Here is a 19,711-nt window from a genome sequence, read left to right as displayed (position 1 = left end):
CCTGACTACCAGTTCTGGTGGAAGTTGACATCTGGCAGTCTACAATCGCTCTGCGCTGCTGGTAAACTCTGGATAACATGGTCAGTGTTGAATTCCACCTCGTGGGCACGTCGCACAACAGTCGGTGAGCGGGCAGTTGGAGGCGGCGCTGCGCTGCCCTGAGAGTGGCAGCATCTGGGCTGGACTTCCTGAAATGCGCACAGATGCGGCGCACCTTCGTGAGCAAATCAGACAGATTGGGGTATGTCTTGAGGAAACGCTGCACTATCAGATTTAACACATGGGCCAGGCATGGCACATGTGTCAGTCTGCCGAGTTGCAGAGCCGCCACCAGGTTACGGCCGTTGTCACACACAACCATTCCCGGCTTGAGGTTCAGCGGTGCCAGCCACAGATCAGTCTGCGCCGTGATGCCCTGTAATAGCTCTTGGGCGGTGTGCCTTTTGTCGCCTAGGCTCAGCAGTTTGAGCACCGCCTGCTGTCGCTTAGCGACGGCACTGCTGCTGTGCCTAGAGCTACCGACTGATGGCGCCGTGCCCACGGATGGTAGTTCGGAGGAGGAGGTGGAGGAGGGGTGGGAGGAGGAGGAGGCATAGTAGGCCTGAAACACCTGGACCGAGGTAGGCCCCGCAATCCTCGGCGTCGGCAGTATATGAGCAGCCCCAGGGTCAGACTCGGTCCCAGCCTCCACCAAGTTAACCCAATGTGCCGTCAGCGATATATAGTGGCCCTGCCCGGCAGCACTCGTCCACGTGTCCGTGGTCAGGTGGACCTTGTCAGAAACGGCGTTGGTCAGGGCACGGATGATGTTGTCTGACACGTGCTGGTGCAGGGCTGGGACGGCACATCGGGAAAAGTAGTGGCGGCTGGGGACCGAATACCGAGGGGCGGCCGCCGCCATGAGGTTGCGAAAGGCTTGGTCTCTACTAGCCTATAGGGCAGCATCTCCAGGCTAAGCAATCTGGAGATGTGCACATTAAGGGCTTGGGCGTGCGGGTGGGTTGCACTATATTTGCGTTTCCGCTCCAGCGTCTGGGGTATGGAGAGCTGAACGCTGGTGGATGCTGTGGAGGATCGTGGAGGCGACGATGGGGTTTTTGTGCCAGGGTCCTGGGCAGGGGGCTGACTAGCAGCTGACACAGGGGAAGGAGCAGTGGTGTGCACGGCCGGAGGTGAACGGGCTTGTTGCCACTGAGTGGGGTGCTTAGCATTCATATGCCTGCGCATACTGGTGGTAGTTAAGCTAGTAGTGGTGGAACCCCTGCTGAGCCTGGTTTGGCAAATGTTGCACACCACAGTCCGTCGGTCATCCGGTGTTTCCTTAAAGAACCTCCACACTTCTGAAGATCTAGCCCTCGCCGCAAGAGCCCTCACCACGGGAGCTTCACTAGTTGACAGTGGCGCTGATGCACCAGCTCTGGCCCTGCCTCTCCGTCTGGCCCCACCACTGCCTCTTCCAACCTGTTCAGGTCGAGGACTCTCCTCCGTCTCAGAAGCACTGTGTTCACCCGGCCTCTCAACCCAGCTTGGGTCTGTCACCTCATCATCCTCCGATCCCTCAGTCTGCTCCCCCCTCGGACTTCCTGCCCTGACAACAACTTCCCCACTGTCTGACAACCGTGTCTCCTCATCGTCGGACACCTCTTTACACACTTCCACTACGTCAAGAAGGTCATCATCACCCACAGACTGTGACTGGTGGAAAACCTGGGCATCGGAAAATTGCTCAGCAGCAACCGGACAAGTGGTTTGTGACTGTGGGAAGGGTCCAGAAAACAGTTCCTCAGAGTATGCCGGTTCAAATGCCAAATTTTCCTGGGAGGGGGCAGACTGGGGGGGAGGAGGCTGAGGTGCAGGAGCTGGAGGAGTGGGGATTTCGGTGACATGGGTGGACTGCGTGGAAGACTGACTGGTGGTGGACAAATTGCTCGAAGCATTGTCAGCAATCCACGACATCACCTGTTCGCACTGTTCTGGCCTCAACAGTGCTCTACCACGAGTCCCAGTAACTTCAGACATGAACCTAGGGAGTGTAGCTCTGCGGCGTTCCCCTGCTCCCTCATCAGCAGGTGGTGTCTCACCCCGCCCAGGACCACGGCCTCTGACCCCTGCAGTAGTTGGACGCCCACGTCCCCGCCCTCGTCCTCTACCCCTAGCCCTCGGGTTAAACATTTTTAAAATGAGAGTTATAACTTTTTTTTTTTTTTACTTCTTTTTGTTTTTTTTTGTGTTTTTTTGTGTTTTTTGTTTTTTTTTGAGTTTTTAAAACCAAACAATCCTATCCTATTGCTATGGCTATTTTCTAGCCAAGTATCAAAGGAAGCACACTACTATGCCAGATGAGATGACACTGAGTTATTGCCTAATAGAAATCCAACCCCTACTGAATTTTGCCACTTCGGCCTTTGCTATGGATATGTGCACCACTAAGCGCAGAACACAGCGGTCGCAAGTCTCACTACAAATTGCTCAGAATTGGCAAGTACATGCACTGCAGAAACTACAGCCACCAGCAGATCAACCAGAAATCAAATATATAGAACGCTACTGTAGGCTTCAAGAAGCTGTTTGTATTCTCCTATGGCTATTTTCTAGCCAAGTATCAAAGGAAGCACACTACTATGCCAGATGAGATGACACTGAGTTATTGCCTAATAGAAATCCAACCCCTACTGAATTTTGCCACTTCGGCCTTTGCTATGGATATGTGCGCCACTAAGCGCAGAACACAGCGGTCGCAAGTCTCACTACAAATTGCTCAGAATTGGCAAGTACATGCACTGCAGAAACTACAGCCACCAGCAGATCAACCAGAAATCAAATATATAGAACGCTACTGTAGGCTTCAAGAAGCTGTTTGTATTCTCCTATGGCTATTTTCTAGCCAAGTATCAAAGGAAGCACACTACTATGCCAGATGAGATGACACCGAGTTATTGCCTAATAGAAATCCAACCCCTACTGAATTTTGCCACTTCGGCCTTTGCTATGGATATGTGCGCCACTAAGCGCAGAACACAGCGGTCGCAAGTCTCACTACAAATTGCTCAGAATTGGCAAGTACATGCACTGCAGAAACTACAGCCACCAGCAGATCAACCAGAAATCAAATATATAGAACGCTACTGTAGGCTTCAAGAAGCTGTTTGTATTCTCCTATGGCTATTTTCTAGCCAAGTATCAAAGGAAGCACACTACTATGCCAGATGAGATGACACTGAGTTATTGCCTAATAGAAATCCAACCCCTACTGAATTTTGCCACTTCGGTCTTTGCTATGGATATGTGTGCCACTAAGAGCTAAACACAACGGTAGCAAGTCCCCCTGCTAATTCCTCACAAAATGGTAAAAGATGCAAATTAAAATAAAAAAAGTAGAACGTTATTGTAGCCCTAAGAAGGGCTGTTGGGTTCTTTGAGAATCACTCCTGCCTAACAGTAAGCTAATAGAACACCCTAACGCTTTCCCTGACCAGCAGCAGCTCTCTCCCTAGCGGCATCCAGAGACAGAATGATCCGAGCAGCGCGGCCAGCGGCTAGTCTATCCCAGGGTCACCTGATCTGGCCAGCCAACCACTGCTATCGACGTGTAAGGGTACCACGTCGTGCTGGGTGGAGTGCAGAGTCTCCTGGCTTGTGATTGGCTCTGTTTCTGGCCGCCAAAAAGCAAAACGGCGGGAGCTGCCATTTTCTCGAGCGGGCGAAGTATTCGTCCGAGCAACGAGCAGTTTCGAGTACCCTAATGCTCGACCGAGCATCAAGCTCGGACGAGCATGTTCGCTCATCTCTAATATATATATATATATATATATATATATATATATGTTTTTTTATTGCGGGGTGCTATACTCACTTCAATTCATTTGAGGGAACTATATAGAGTAGAATGAATTTATAAAGCACTTATATGCAATGTGGCATAATAGTATAAGAACTAAAGTGTGAAGGGGGGGAGGCATGGGCCCCAAAATTCCTTGTGGTGGCCCAGCATAAAAGATATACCAGATCTAACTTACTTACAAATTAAACTTTGTACAAACCTACAGAACATATCCTGTACATAAACCAGGGATTGCCTGTATATGCAAATGAAAACAAATAACTGTAATTATAATGTTAGATTTTCCTGTGTCCAAACATGCCCAGTATATCAAAATATAACAATGATTAGCCCATGTGGTGAACTGTGAAATGGAAATAAAATGACCCAATGTCCGTATCATTGCTTTTTCAGCATTTTAATAAAATCTTTTAACAATAAGTGATCAAAGGGCTGTGTAGGTCTCAAAATGGTATCAATGTAAAATGCAGCTGGACACGCAAAAACCACATCTTAAAGAGCTACATACACCAAGTATGAAAAGGTTACAGGTGTCCCAAAATGGAAAGGCAGAGATTTTTTTATTATACAGTTTTTATTATTCTTTTTTTTTTTAATATATGAACATAAAATTAAAGGTCAAAAGTTCAACCAGCCCCCCCACATTAACCGAATCAAACAAAACTGGTGTCAAATGTTAGTGCTACATTTGTGCTGGTTTGTGCAGCAAAAATTTTCGTTTGTATGGCTATCATTTTTAAGGCATGTTCAGGTGTTTACATAGGTTAAAGTGTTTGGGATGAACTGGTAAAAAAACCTAGTGACACTTCCCTGGTTTGATCACCAGGGGGAGCTAGCAAACACATTGTACTTTGGAAGAAATGAACTCTGATGACCTCTGGAAAAAAAGTATGAATATATTAAAAATGATAGCGGCACAAACTAAAATTTTGTGGGGGGACTGGTTGACCTCTGATGACCTCTAGAAACTTCCATTAATATCTTAAAAACGATAGCGGCACAAACGAAAATTTCTGCTGCATAAACCAGCACAAACTTAGCACAAACATTTGACATCAATTTTGTTTGATTTGAACAAGGTGTGTGGGGGGGGTCAACTTCACTCAGGTGAGTTCAACTCCTGGCAACCCCACTTATCATTGATTACCAATTGGCAACCCTGGCTGCAGCAGAAGCACATAATACAGGGGTGAAATCATACATCTCTGTACATTTGGAAAGGTTTGACCAAGTTACAGAAATACATAAACTTATCTCCTATACACAGGTTTAAATTTAATCTAACTAGGTTGTGTTTATTCCCAACAGCCTCCAACCCCAAGCCTAGAGACTTCTTACTGCAGATACCATGTCCAATTTTAACACATAATGCAACAATACAATATGTGTCATGTCTACAACAAAATGGCTTTATCTGCCAATCAGGTAAGATAAAGGTGACAGTCTTCAGCACTTCAAGAAAGAAAATTATGAGTGTCTCAGTTCAGATTAACTTGTTCTTACTGTTTTGCTTTGGTAGAAGGGTCAAGCTGTGTCAAGGAGAAACATCAGGAGGTCACAAGGTCTACTGTAAGGAGACATATAAAAGTGAGCAATGCAACTAAATATTCACAATTCCAAATATCTTTGAGTTTGATAGGTAAATGGTGTTATGTATCCATCTACTATATTTTCAATGCACAGTATTTGGTGATATATGAAAGCAGGAAGTGAATTTAAATTGTCACATTAGACACAATTTGCCTCTTAGAACCAAGAGCACATAATGCTCAGTTTACACTACCGTCAGCAATTTATTTATGAATTAACAATTTATCTCTGTTAAAAAAGATGATAAATAAGTTGAAATAAACTTAACATAACTGAAGACATAGGAGATTTATAGGCGTTAAAATAGGCCGCGTACAGTAGGGGCTGTGCAGTGGGTCGGCACATGTGCAATGCCTATAGCCTGCACCTTTTTTGTGCCCCGCCTGCTGGGATTAATCAGGAGGTCATGGGGTGGGTTGGAAGAAAAATTTCCTCTGTAGTGTCCGTTAATACCTTAGTGTTGGTCAAAATGTTAACTGCATTGCAGTATATTGTATGAGGGAGCAGATCCAGAATATTCAAATACCCCAGGTGGCCTTAAAAGAAAATTAAAAAGGCTAGACAAAAATACCAAAAAAATGCAACAGCCCCCTTTTCTTAAAACTCATGTTAAATAAACAGCTTGAAACATGCCATGAGGCCCTATGCCAGAGGCCTCATCTCGCACATTTATTCTTGCTTGATCCACTCTTCTAATAAAATGCAGATACCTTACATACTGCTGCCCTTGCTCTTGTACTGTACTGTACTGTGTAGCATGTTACATGGCATTTGTATCTCTTTCTTTCTCAGCAGAAAACTAGACATACGTATGGTAAATGCAACAATGTTCCATATGTAAAATGGGCCTCTCTCTTTCCTGTTCAGATCTTTGACAGAAGAAGAAAGAGATCAGTAGACACTACTGTGGATGTTCCTGGTAAAATGCTTTTTTTGCCCTTTTACTGATTGCATTATGCACCTCAAGGAGAAAATGTGATAATTCTGTGTCTCATTCTTTTAGATCTTCTGGACATGGCTCTTCAACTTTCCAATTCCACGATTGTTGGAGGCAACATAACTGTATGAATCACCCATAATTTATATGGATATTTTGCTTTATTAATCATTTTCATAGTTATGTTTAGGAATTTTTGCATGTTTTGCAAATGTATTGTTTTACAGGTTTTACTAAATGTAGATGGTAACAACTTGCTGGGATATTATTGAGTGAAATAATGATGTTGCCAGCAAAAAAAAAGGATGACTAATCCTGACAAATTCATGGAAACCTTTAGTTTTCTCTTACATGATTGTAACTAGCTGCCATTTACGTCTGTGACTTAGTCAGCTTGGAATTGACGGTTTCAAGCTTCCACGATGCATCTGAAAATGCTTTTGTAAGAGCAACCTAAGATCATTTATGGCAATTCCATACACATATTGCGGGGGAAAAATCTACTGTGGAAATGGCTTTCAGCTGGGGATTTATGATCCACACTGTCAATGTCATTTAAAGGGAACCTGTCACCAGGGATTTTCACTTAAGACAGATTGTAAAAGCCCATGACACTTGCAGTGCAAAAATGCCTCTCTGCCTTTTCTAAGCATTTGTATTACAATATAATGTGTTGTAACTAACTCTTGCATCCTGACAAAATCCTGGGGTAGTCACAGAGGCTGGACTTTGGTTTGGATGCATTTCAAAAAACAACATGTGACTTGACTGAGCTGCAGGCTGCCTCCATCTTTGTGCTCCTGTACAGCTTGTCCCTCCCCCACTGTTGTTATCTCACCAGGCTGTGACCTCTGAGAAAGAGGAGGAGCTGTGCAGGATCACAAAGGTGGGGGCCAAGCTCTGAGCAGTGAGTAACACAGACAAGGCAAATGTTGTTTTTTGAAATGCATCCAAACCAAAGTCCAGCCCCTGGGACTACAAGGTAAGTTATAACACAATTCTATTGTAATGCAAATGCTTAGAAAAGGCAGAAAGGCAGATTTGCACTGCAGGTGTAATAAGCTTTTGCAACCTGTCTTTAGTGAAAATGAGGTCCCTGGTGACAGGTTCCCTTTAGTTTAATTCTGCAATCATCGTGCAATACAATGTTTGATCTCCGCACACCTGCAGCGAGAAAGTTGCAGCATAAAATGCAGCAGAAACTTGACAATTTCTTCTAGGTGCTGATGAATACATAATGGCTGCGGAAATAGCGGTGGGGTAAATCCTGCAGTCATTATGCAGTCATATATTTAACATAACATTTATGCTGACCTCATTAAGGTTGAAATAAACATATCTTGTATGTTAATGAAATCATGGTTAGAGATTTATATATCAAAGTTTATTTATTTATTTTTCACAACCAGTGTTGCTGAACGTAATGTAATATTTGTATTCTCACAATACAGGACCTTCTCATACGTCTCAATACTTTAATGCAAGATGAAGAGGAGCCAAATGCAACTCAGCTGGTGATATCATCATCCATATATAACTCCTTATAATATTCCTTGATGATATGTGCTTCTGTTTACCAAATAAATTAATGAATGCTACAGTAACAATGATGCAAAAATATGGTTTTGTATTAGGTTTTATGCATAACTGCATTTCCTTTCAACCTTTATGCACTGTAGTTTTAGTGTAAACGGAAAAGAGAGCGTTTACAAGATAAATATTAAAAATACTTATGATAAAAACTGTGTAGAGGTCCTAAATTCCTATACAGTAGCCTATGATTAGCAAAATGACGGTGATGTGGTCCTGCAGACTCAACAGTGTGCATACATACTGTAGCTGCAGGTCAACAACACTTAGTCCCAACTCACTAGCACTGCCATATTCCAATTTTGCCATATGATATTGCTTATTATCAGGTAAAATGATTGTATGCTGCCAAGCTGTGTGGTATCATTGGAATACTAAAAATTGCTTCTAGGAACTCATTGCTAAGCAATACTGGAGCACTGACATTTTCTTATTTGTCCACAGGTTGACACATTCTTATTGTTAAATCAACTAAGTGATCGGATGCAGAATCAAGATGTCAGTTCTTTCTTTGCAAATCTCAGCACCGTTGTGTACTATGGAATCAATAGCGTCTTACAGTCTGCACTATCATCCTGTTCTGAAATTCCTTGGACATTATCAGAGGTACATGAGACATGACAGGGTACATGAGACACAAAGGTGGACATTGACTTTAATGGGGTATTCGCTGAAGACAAAATTCTTAAATGTACTCAGGTTAAGAAAATAACACATTCTCTAATTCACTGTTATTAACAAAAATATAGCATTTCCAAAATACAATTCCAACCTGTTTCTATCAGTCTATATCTGTTTCTTCAGTCCATCAGTTTACATTTTGGTTGTCCCTAGATATGACCATAAACTCCTCACTATGGTCAGGCAGATTCCTCTAGCTACTCTTGTAGTTGCAGTAGGAGGGGCAGGAGGCAGATAGCACTATAGACTGAGGTACTTCCTAACTAGCAGCAGTGCAGAGGAGCCAGCAGCTGCTCTGGATTTAAGGGGAGGGGGCATAGCTGACTGTGTGTTTTGTAGATAAGGTTGCAGAGCAGAGTGTGTCATTGTGTCTTATATCCATGTCATGACTCTAATCAGTCTCCTCTCTTTTTCTATGTGTCAGATATTAGTAGAATGTTGAGAAGCTAAATGAAAGTGTAGCTAAAACCTGTACCCTGATAATCTAAGCACATTGTCAGCACAAAGCATCTCATAGCAGAGAAATCATGAAGTGTCTGCTCATCCATACTGCTAAATGTTACACTGACCATATGCCAATAAAACTGACTAAAATTGCAAAGGGGTTAAAAATTATATATATTTTGTAAACTTCACTAGGGGATTAAAAGTTGAGAACTTTCTTTCATGGGTAAACCCCTTTAAGGTTGTAGAGATAAAATATTGAAGATCCTAAAGTGTGCATTTAATCATTGTTTTATTACTTTCCATGTATAAATTCATCCTTTAAAAATAAAAAACCATGGCTGAGAATTTTACTCACAAGCAAGCTCAAACTTGATATACAGGACAGTGACAGGATTACATTGATGTCCATCTATTTTCTAGGACTCTAAGCATTACACATAAAAATAATTTTCAACACTGCATATATATGACCTAAGAAGTCACTGGGGCTTAGTAGAGTCAAGCTGCCCTAAACGTTCCTGGCTCTAATAGTGTTCCATAAGGCAAATAGATCATCATATTATACCATCAGAAGCTGTTAGCCTGACTTATGATGAACCTAGACTATGAGAAAAGGAGGGGGATAACCTAGTCTTCTCTGTATCTACACCTCACTGATTATTTGTATGCAGCTTTTAACCCCTTAAGGACGCAGCCTGTTTGCAGGTTAAGGCTCGCAACTTTTTTTTTAAATTTGACCAGTGTCTCTTCCTGTGGTAATAACTTTTGAACGCTGTTACTTATCAAAGCGATTCTGAGATAGTTTTTTCCCCACATGTTGTACTTCATTTTAGTGGTAAATTTTGGCTGATAAGTTTTGCATTTATTTACAAAAAAAAAGAAAAAAATGATGAATTTTTAGAAAAATTAGCCATTTTCGAAATTCTAAATCACCGCGTTTTCAGGCAGATAGATTTACCACCTAAATAACTTGCAGAATAACATTTCCCATTTGTCTACTTTACATTTTCATAATTTTTGAAATGTTTGGATAATTTATTTTGCGGTCACGCGGCCTACAAATCGAATAGCGATTTTCCGTATTTTCGGAATTGACTATTTTGGGGATAAATACTGTTTGAAATCAAATTTTACATATTTAGCAACAAAACCCCCTATATAACCAACCCATTTTCAAATCTGCACCCCTCAAACTATCAGAAACAGCATTTACAAAGATTGTTAACCCCTTGAGATCTTCATAGTAATTGAATCAAAATGGCGGTGAAATTTAGAATGGTCAAATTTTGTCGGTTATACGTTCATTTAGCCCTAAAATTTACACATTTCCAAAAGATAAAAAGAGAAAACTCACCATAAAATTTGTTCTACAATTTCTCCTGAGTGCAGCGACCCCCCCCACGTGGCCGTTACTTGTGTTATGGGGGCACAGCGAGGCGCAGAAGGGAAGGAGCACCCTACAGCTGCCAGGATTTTAGTGTTCTGGTTGCCCCCTTTTGAAGGCTATAAAATTTTCGCTTTTCCGTTATTTGGGTCATGTGACGGCATTTTTTTTGCGGGACGAGATGCTTTTTCCAGTGTTACCATTTTGGGGTTGGTATCACCTATTGTTGAAAATTTTGGAACTTGTTTTGAGGTCATGAGTAGAAAAGCATCAATTCTGTACTGGATTTTTTACTTTTTTTTTTTTCGTGTTCACCGTATATCCTAATAATCCTGTTATCTTTATTCTATGGGTCGATACGATTACGGGGATACCAGACATGAATATTTTTTCTTATGTTTTACTAAATTTGCCAAATAAAACCCTAATGTGGGGAAAAATCTATCATTTTTGCATCGCTGTCTTCCAAGTGGCATAACATTGTTACGTTTTTGGCTACAGAGCTGGTTGATGGCTTGTTTTTTGCGGGACATGTTGTTCTTTGCAAAAATATCATTCTGGAGTACATATGTTTTGTTGATCACTTTTTATTGCATTTTTAGTGGGATATAATAGGTAAAAATCATAATTTTTGGCGGGTTTTTGACGGTTTTTTTACGGCGTTCATCATATGGGTTCAATAGTTATTTAGTTTTATTCTATGGATTGTTACGGACGCGGTGATACTATATTTGTGGGGTTTGTGTTATGATTTAGACTTTTTTGAGCGTTATATGTCTCTTTATATGTTTTGGGGCTTATGGGCATTTTTAGTGATTTATAAAGTAATTTTTTATTGAAAAACATTATTTTGTACATTTTTTACATGATCCACCATGGGATATGAACAAGCAATCATCTGATTGCTTGTTCTTGATAATACTCTGCAATACTAATGTATTGCAGGGTATTATCAGTGCCAGCCTATGCAGATGCATAGGCTGACACTTTGCCTTTAAGATGACGTCACAGACGCCATCTTAAAGGTAAACCCTCCAGGCTTCTCTGGGGTCCCGATCGGACCCCAGAGGAGCCAAAACAGCGATCGGCCCCCCCAAAAACGGTGCGGGGGGGCCGTTCGTGGGGTAAAGACCCCCAGAAGGCATGTTAAATGACGCGGTCGCGTTGACCACGGCATTTAACGGGTTAAACACCCCCGGGTTAACACCGCGGGTGTTAGCCGGGGATGTCAGCGGTAGATTACCGCTGAAATCCCGCGGCTAACGATGCCGGTTCGGCTGCTATGCAGCGCTGAACCGGCATTGTCTCCGCGCAGTAGCTGTACTGCGCTGAGCGCTAAAAGTCGGAAGCTGCGCAGTACAGCTACGGCGCGGAGCGCTAAGGGGTTAAAGATCTATTTCATGGCTAAATCTTCTGTAATATACAAATCACCATGATCCTGTCACTGCCCTTGGTAACAGGTCGGTGATGGTTTCTGAGTCTTTTTCCTCATGACTCATTCCTCATCCCTTAAAAGTGATTCTTCCAGCAATTTTTACCACACACAGCTGTAGAGATCCACATTTATCATTTTAACTCCTGGAAGATAGAGGATGAGATAACTCGTCATGATTAGCCAGCTCTTAAGGCATTTAGACGATCTACATCGTCATGCAGTTAAAGTTTCACCTGTATAAACACATGGTGATAGAACAGTGGCGAAAGCTGTCACAGATGGATGATCGTCAGGGTCATCATTTCCAAGACGTCTCACAGCTGTCCCTGCACAGTGATTGTTGTGATTGGTCAATAAAATCGGACTTACCAGTCATAGCTAAAAGAAATTATCTTGAAAGCTCTCTTCATTCTTTCCAGGAGATTGGAGATAAGAGCTGAAGTGATTTGTGTCCATCACAGTTAAAAGGAACCCATCGTCAGCAATTGGCCTAATAAACCAATACCAGTAAAATATCAAGCAATGTAACACCATTTAGTTTTTGTATCTTTCATGGTCCAGTGTAGTGGCATCATACAGAAAATCAGCTTTGAAGTGAGATGTAAATAGTTTGTATAAAGTCAAGGAGGAGGAGAGTTTAATATTGTAGTCAAGGTGAAGAACTCTGAACGGCTCCTCCTCTGTGATTGACATTGTGCTGTGGAGATCTGGTTAGTGGATAATCAATTACAGTAAAGGGGGCTTTCTGAGACAGGGAAAGCTTGACTTCAGTGTTAAAATCTATGCCTCATTGACTTGCAACCTGTTTCCACTTAACTTCCTTTTCACTTCAAAGTTGATTTTCTGCATGCTGCCACCATACTGAATCATAAAAGAAACATTGGGGCACATTTACTTACCCAGTCCTGTCCGGCGCATTTCACCAAGATCGTGCGCCCCCATATCCTGCATGTTTCGCTTCCCCGCTGAGGTTCGCCAGAGTTCACCATCTTCTTTTGCTACAAAACACATAAAGGGTGGACAAACAACCTGTAAGTTGTTTTGTATAATTTAAGTTTGACAAAATGGGGGGATTTAAGGAGATTTCTAATATATAAGCCTTTTTAAATCTTTTTGAAACTTTCTATGTAAAGTAAATGTTCCTGAAAATGTCTAAATGTACTATTACATTTATTAACCTTTTAACATCCTAAAATAATAAAAGGATGTTTACAAAGATTATACCCAAGTGCTATTTGTTCTCAAGTTCTGGAAAGAGTTAACATTTTTTCATACACAAACACATAAATAAAATGATCACAATTTACAAATATAATAAAGTAAAATATGAATGAAATAATGCATGTCAGATTTGGAAAAGGAGGCTCTGTCGTTAAGCTGAAAAAGGCATCTGTCTTTAAGGTGGTGTTAAATCTGGTTTATGTTTTTTTTAAATTATTTTGCACAAAATAATCACATTGTTATGCTTTTATGATTTTTTTTATTTCATAATCTAATATCAAAGATGTTTTATGTCATTCTTGCAATTGTTACTAGGGCAGCTAATTTAAAGGATATATACCACCAGATTACTGGTGGTAGCATGTCCACACAATCATGCTCGTTACCTTAGGGGGGGGGGGGTGATTGCAGGCTTTTTTCTAACTTTAAGGGGTACAGAATACCATTTTTTTTTAATTAAAGGGAACCTGTCACCAGGGACTTCAATTTCACTAAAGACAGGTTACAGAAGCCCATTACAGCCGCATTTCAAATATGGCTTTCTGCTTTCTCTAAGAATTTACATTACAAAATAATTGTTTCTCCCTGTCTACCTTCAATCGAAGTAATTAACTCAAAGACTTGGGTCCAAAATTTCTGTATGCCATACATGTAAAGTTATACATTCCCGCCATACATGTAAAGTTATGCCTATCTTCTGGGACCCATTGCAGCACTGATTCGAGTAGTTATCCAAACAGTGCGCTATTCTGTCTGGACTGTCCGGAATACCATCAAAAATAATGAGCCTGAGGTGCTCAGGCTGACATCACCTGAACGCCTCATGGCTCTGCCGGTTGATAATTATGCAAGCCCCCGCCACTTAGTATCCACTCTTTTGTGCCTCCCCGCTCTTCGTAAACAGACGGTGACATGGTGGTAGATGTCCTTTAACATTGTTTGTGGGTGTGCAACAGTTTACATATTTTATGCGATTTTTTATAATTTTGCACAAAGAAAATACAAATTCACCCCAATATGTGCATATGTGCTTTGGTTATGTGCTGTGATTATTTTATATTTATTCCCTGTGACAGTTGAATTTTTAAAAATTTGGGTTGCCAAGGGAACAAGGATAAACAATAAAGCTTCATTGCAGACATCTTACAGCTAGTCATTGCAGCATGGGGCTAAACCAAAGATCTTCGTTTTTAGCTAGGGGTCCTCTTTAAGTGGGGTGTTCATAAGTTGGGGAATGCCTTTTTATATTCATAAGTTGTGTGTGTGTTATGAGCAGCAGCAGAACTGTAAAAATGTATTTATTTTTGCAGTCAAATATGTCCCCAGGCCAACCAGAAACCTGCTTTCTCAGAGCAAAGGTGCACAAAGTCCAGTTACAATCCTAGAATATAAATGCATTATACACAGTCCTTCTAACTGTGCACACAAAGCTATGGTTACACAGATCTTCAGGGCTGCTATCTAACACTGTGTACAGATTTGTATGGTCAAAACTGTTGATAGACTACCTTTAAGGTAATATGTCTAGTGTCATATGAAGAATTGTCATTTGTTTGTTTTCTTGTTCTCAGAGACAGTCCATTACCAACTCTGCTCTTGATGTCTTGAATGATCTTCAAGTGGCCACACTCTCAAATCTTAGTCAGCAGCTGTCTTACCAGACTCCAGCGTTCACAGTACTTTTAAGCAGGTAAATTCTAATACAGTCCCAATTTCTGTGTACAAAATCCTAACAAATATCGGAGAATTTGTGAGTAATAAAGACAATAATCAACAGTTTAAACAATAGGTGTGCGGGTCCTGCTCACAAGAGATGACAATGTATAAGTAAGAAATGGTGACACACGAGGTAAAAGTTCTTGTACAATGTTCTAGACATTCTACATAAAGTATTAAATATGAATAATGGTGGAGGCCAGTCACCAACCAGTATCTAGTGCATGCAGGTCAATTTATAATCTGGACTCTGTAATGCTCTGGAATATGATATAATCAGGGGAAATAGATAGGTGATTATTTTCAAATATGTCAAGGTGGCTTTTTGGAATTACTGTACTATTATATGTCACGTAAAAAAAAACCTTTGACCTATTGTCTTATCCAGTGTGAATACATCAGAAATCAATAAATATACGTTGTCCTGTCCTAATTCAGCGGCAAAAGTAGTATTTCCCTCCAAAAGTGCCTTGAGTGCAGTATTTCAGTCTCGCACGTCTGTTCAGGCTCAGGTAAGAACATTTTTCTGTACAGTACATTCATATTCAAGCCAAATTATTGTACATGTGGTTTTGTGGTGATTGTGGTTTTTAGTCTGGTAGTGGGTTTTACATAACAATAGGAAAGATGGGTCCAGCATCGGAGTAGAAAAACGTTTATCGTAAATTCATAATTAAAACTCCACTTTTATTTGAAAAAATCTTCTAAAAACATTAGAGACGTCTCATGGCATGGCTACGACTAAGGACTAAAGAAGTCCGAAACGCGTCAGACTTGCTATGCCATGAGATGTCTCTAATGTTTTTAGAAGATTTTTTCAAATAAAAGTGGAGTTTTAATTATGAATTTACGATAAACTTTTTTCTACACCGATGCTGGACCCATCTTTCCTATTGTTATATATTATTTCTGGTCCCCGCACAGCACGTCCGTGCATCGTCACGAAATAACAGTACGGAGATACAAGAGTGGTGAGCTGAACTGTTTTTTTTCTCTTTACAAGTGGGTTTTACACACTGTTTTCTGTATACGCTTAGCATCTGTGTCACCGTATTTGTATCCTACATATACATATACGCTCAGATGAGACCATTGAAACCTATGGGGATGAATGCAAAGTCTTGCATCCACCCTTTGCCTCCGCAGAGCTTCCATTCAGGGAGGACCACAGTGATTTATATAATTCTACATAAGCACAGTTAGGTCACTGAGCATATTTACTCCAGCAGGAATCTACCATCTGATCTACTTCTGATGATTCTTCGTAGATTCTTCATTCTTCATGGTCCCAATGTGTTTTCTTTACTTATATTGCTGAATGCCTGGTCTGTTAACAATATGGGCATATAGTGGAATGTAAAAGTATATGTGTATTACAATAATCTTTCGTAGCAGCAGTAATATATTATACTTGCTATGTTTAACCCCTTAGTGACCAAGCTAATTTGCAGTTTGATGACCAAGACCTATTTTTCAAAACCAGCATGAGTTACATTATCCGGTTATAACTTTAGAACGCTTTAACTTACTCAAGTGTTTTTTGAGTTACTTTTTCCATGACATTTTGTACTTCAAGTTAATGGGAAGTTTTGATTGATATATTTAACATTTTGTTATGAAAAAAGATGAATTTGGTAAACATTTTGAAAAAAAAATCTATTTTCAAACTGATAGTCTTACTACCCAAATCAGTTACTAACATTTACCATATCTCAGCTTTGTGTTGGCGTCATTTTAGAAGTGTCTTTTTGTTTTATTACAAGAAAATTTTTGAATCAATTATTTTAGGGACCATTTCATTTCTATAGGGATTTTGGAAGTTCTGTTAATAGCCCCCACATATCAGCCAATTCTATTAGTTTCACCCCTCAAACTATTCAAAACAGCAGTCAACTCTATGTATTTACAGAAATTCAAACAAAATCAAGGTTTGATTTGTAATTCACTAATATTTATCATTAATACGTTCATTTAGCCGCAAAATGTACCCACATTAACTGAATAAAAGTACAAAATGCCTCTAAGAATATACTGTGCAGTTTTTTCCGAGTAAGAGGAAACCCCATATGTGGATGTCAAGGCACATGGTAAAGCGAGGAAGGGAAGGAGCCATTGAGCTTTTGTAGGGCAGAATAGATTTCAGGTACCATGACATGTCTATAGAGCCCCTGAGGCCGCGTTCACACGTGGCATTTTGGTTGCATCCAAAGGTTCCACCTGTGATCGCACGTTGAGGTAAGATTGCATTTACATTTATATGTGTTAGTGGCTTTTGGGACATTTTCATGAATTTTATTTTTAATTTTTATTCATTTTTTTTTTGTGTTCATTTTTCACTTTTTTATTTTTACAATGCAATCATGTGAACTAGTGATCATGTGATCGCTCCTTCATACTAATCCACAGCAAAAGCCATGTATTGCAATGCATTAGAAGTGTCTGTATATGCATTTGACTAGGCTGACGGGCATCTAACGGGTTGACCACGGGATCTAACGGGTTAACAGCCGGAACTTATTCCGATCAGGACTGTTAGCATAAGGCCCCTTAGTGACCGACTGAGAAATCTGTATGGGTGGTCACACAACTTTGAGCCATAAGGGGAGTAAGGGGAAGAGCAAAAGGCGTGGCTTAGAGGGGGAACAATGTTAGAAGCACACATAGAACACAACATCTTTTGTCCTTCTTTCTCTGCTACAAAAGTTGGGACGTCTGAGTGTGGCTACCCCTTGCAGACATATGCCATGCTGCAAAGGCTTTGTTTCAGCTCCTCATAAGGAGGAAAGAAATTAAGAAAGTTAAAGGAGCAAACCTATTTGCAGGTCATGTCTGCCTTCTACAGACATGATCCACATAAGACCTATGTTAAGAGATTAGCCGTGGTTGACCCAACACCTTTTTTCTACCTTGTGTCTCCTAGCCAGGCCTATACCCATGGTGCTGTGTCCCCCAATGATAGAACAAGAAATTGTAATTTTCATTTCATTTTTGCATTCTATCACAGTTTGTTGCAAAGTTGCATGATGGTGGTTGTGTGAATCAATAAATCTGCTGACTTTGTCTTTGATGTGAGTTTTTTGTGGAAATTTATGGTTTCATGCATTTTTTAAATATAATTTGTGTTTGACACAAAGTTGCATGAGGGTGGTTCCAGCTATCAACTGTTCATCAAGACAAATTCAATTGCCATGTTGCTTTCAAAAACTATGTAAGTTTTAGGGGGCCATTTACTTTTTTATGTATTTAATCGCTAGAATTTGCTGGTTGTTACCATCTTCAAATTTCTAGCTTAAAAGCCGATTTCAGCTATTTCGGTTTTAGTGATTTTATGATTATCTCTTTATGTGAACACTATGAGATATCTTTGAACGCTGCACATGTTCATCTATTACATTTATGAGTTTGGAAACAAATTATTTTTTGTTTGGGGTGCTTTTTTGCAATTAAATCAATTTTTATGCATTTTTTTAACAAAAAAATTACACTTTGAATCTAAATTGCATGAAGGTATCTATTTCTATAAACTCCTTAATACAATTTAGAAAATTAGAAAAGTGTCTGCTTTAAAAAAAAAAATGGTTTATGGGATTTAGTATACCCCTAGTTAAAGACGGACCCCTCTGCACCCTATGACCTCTGGTGAAGCTCTCTGGATGCTTTACTATAGTTCTAGATTGCAATAATCAGCTGTAAAGTGTCTGTAATGAAGCTTTATTAATAATCCTTGGTCCCGTTACAGCAAAAAAATTTGAAACTCCAATTGTCACTGGGGCAAAAAAAAAATTGTCTGGAACTACAATTATAAAATATACAGTTCCGACTTACATACAAATTCAACTTAAGAACAAACCTATGGACCCTAACTTGTACGTAACCCCGGGACTCCCTGTAATTCTTTATGCTGTCATTTCAATTTTATTTGTTAAAATTGCTCTGGCCAATGACGCAACAAAATTTCCAGAACAACTGCAAAGGGTTAATGTCTCATCTTTACCTGCGTGTAAATTGGAACTTGAGGATACCACTTCACAGTTCCCAATATCTTATCTTTCTGGATACCTGTAAGTTAGTTATCAGTTATTGAAAAGAATAGTGACAATATTTTTTTTTCTGCAGATGATGAGTTTTGCTGAAAACCCATTTATTATGGACTCATCATTCAATATCAGTGGAACTGTGGCCAGTCTTACTATCCGGAGTGAACAACAAGAGCTCTACATACACAACTTGTCGGACAATTTCCAGGTTGTTCTATTAAGAACTTTTAGGCCTCATACAATGGGTATGGAAAGTATTCAGATCCTTTTAGATTTTCACTCTTTGTTTCATTGCAGCCAATTGGTAAGTAGTTTTTCTTTGCTCATTAATGTACACTCTGCACCTCATCTTGACAGAAAAAAACCCCCCAAAATGTAGATATTTTTGCTAATTTATTAAACAAGAAAAATTGGAATATCACATGGCCATAAGTATTCAGACCATTTGCTGTTACACTCATATTTAACTCATATGATGTCCATTTCCTTCTGATCCTCCGTGAGATGGTTCTACTCCTTCATTGGAGTCCAGCTGATAAACTGATTGGACTTGACTAGGAAAGGCACACACCTCACAGCTCACAGGGCATGCCAGAGCACATGAAAAGCAGGAGATCCAAGGAACTGCTGAAGGAGCTCAGAGACAGAATTGTGGCAAGGCACAGATCTTTCCTAGGTTACAAAGAATTTCTGCAGCACTCAAGGTTCCTAATAGCACTATGGCCTCCATAATCCTTACATGGAAGAAGTTTTGGATGACCACAACTCTTCCTCGACCTGGCTGTTGAGCCAAACTAAGCAATCATGGGAGAAAAGCCTTGGAGAGGTAAAT

The 19,711-nt window shown here is 40.3% G+C and overlaps 1 protein-coding gene across 1 annotated transcript in view; it reads left to right on the top strand.

Moving 5' to 3' along the window:
- The window catches only part of LOC140070621 (polycystin-1-like protein 2), a 62,853-nt gene that overhangs the window by 10,053 nt on the left and 33,089 nt on the right, over positions 1 to 19,711 (top strand). The window contains exons 2-10 of the mRNA XM_072117327.1: positions 5,150 to 5,266; positions 5,361 to 5,428; positions 6,299 to 6,350; positions 6,435 to 6,493; positions 7,820 to 7,882; positions 8,403 to 8,564; positions 14,698 to 14,816; positions 15,231 to 15,354; positions 18,959 to 19,087. Coding sequence (XP_071973428.1) covers positions 5,150 to 5,266; positions 5,361 to 5,428; positions 6,299 to 6,350; positions 6,435 to 6,493; positions 7,820 to 7,882; positions 8,403 to 8,564; positions 14,698 to 14,816; positions 15,231 to 15,354; positions 18,959 to 19,087 — 893 coding nt within the window. The remainder of the gene's footprint in view (positions 1 to 5,149; positions 5,267 to 5,360; positions 5,429 to 6,298; positions 6,351 to 6,434; positions 6,494 to 7,819; positions 7,883 to 8,402; positions 8,565 to 14,697; positions 14,817 to 15,230; positions 15,355 to 18,958; positions 19,088 to 19,711) is intronic.

The sequence above is a fragment of the Engystomops pustulosus genome, chromosome 7 (assembly GCF_040894005.1).
Source record: "Engystomops pustulosus chromosome 7, aEngPut4.maternal, whole genome shotgun sequence".
Classification (NCBI taxonomy): Eukaryota; Metazoa; Chordata; class Amphibia; order Anura; family Leptodactylidae; genus Engystomops; species Engystomops pustulosus.
The sequence above is the reverse complement of the archived record's forward strand: the minus strand, read 5'-3'. Positions and strand labels throughout refer to the sequence as shown.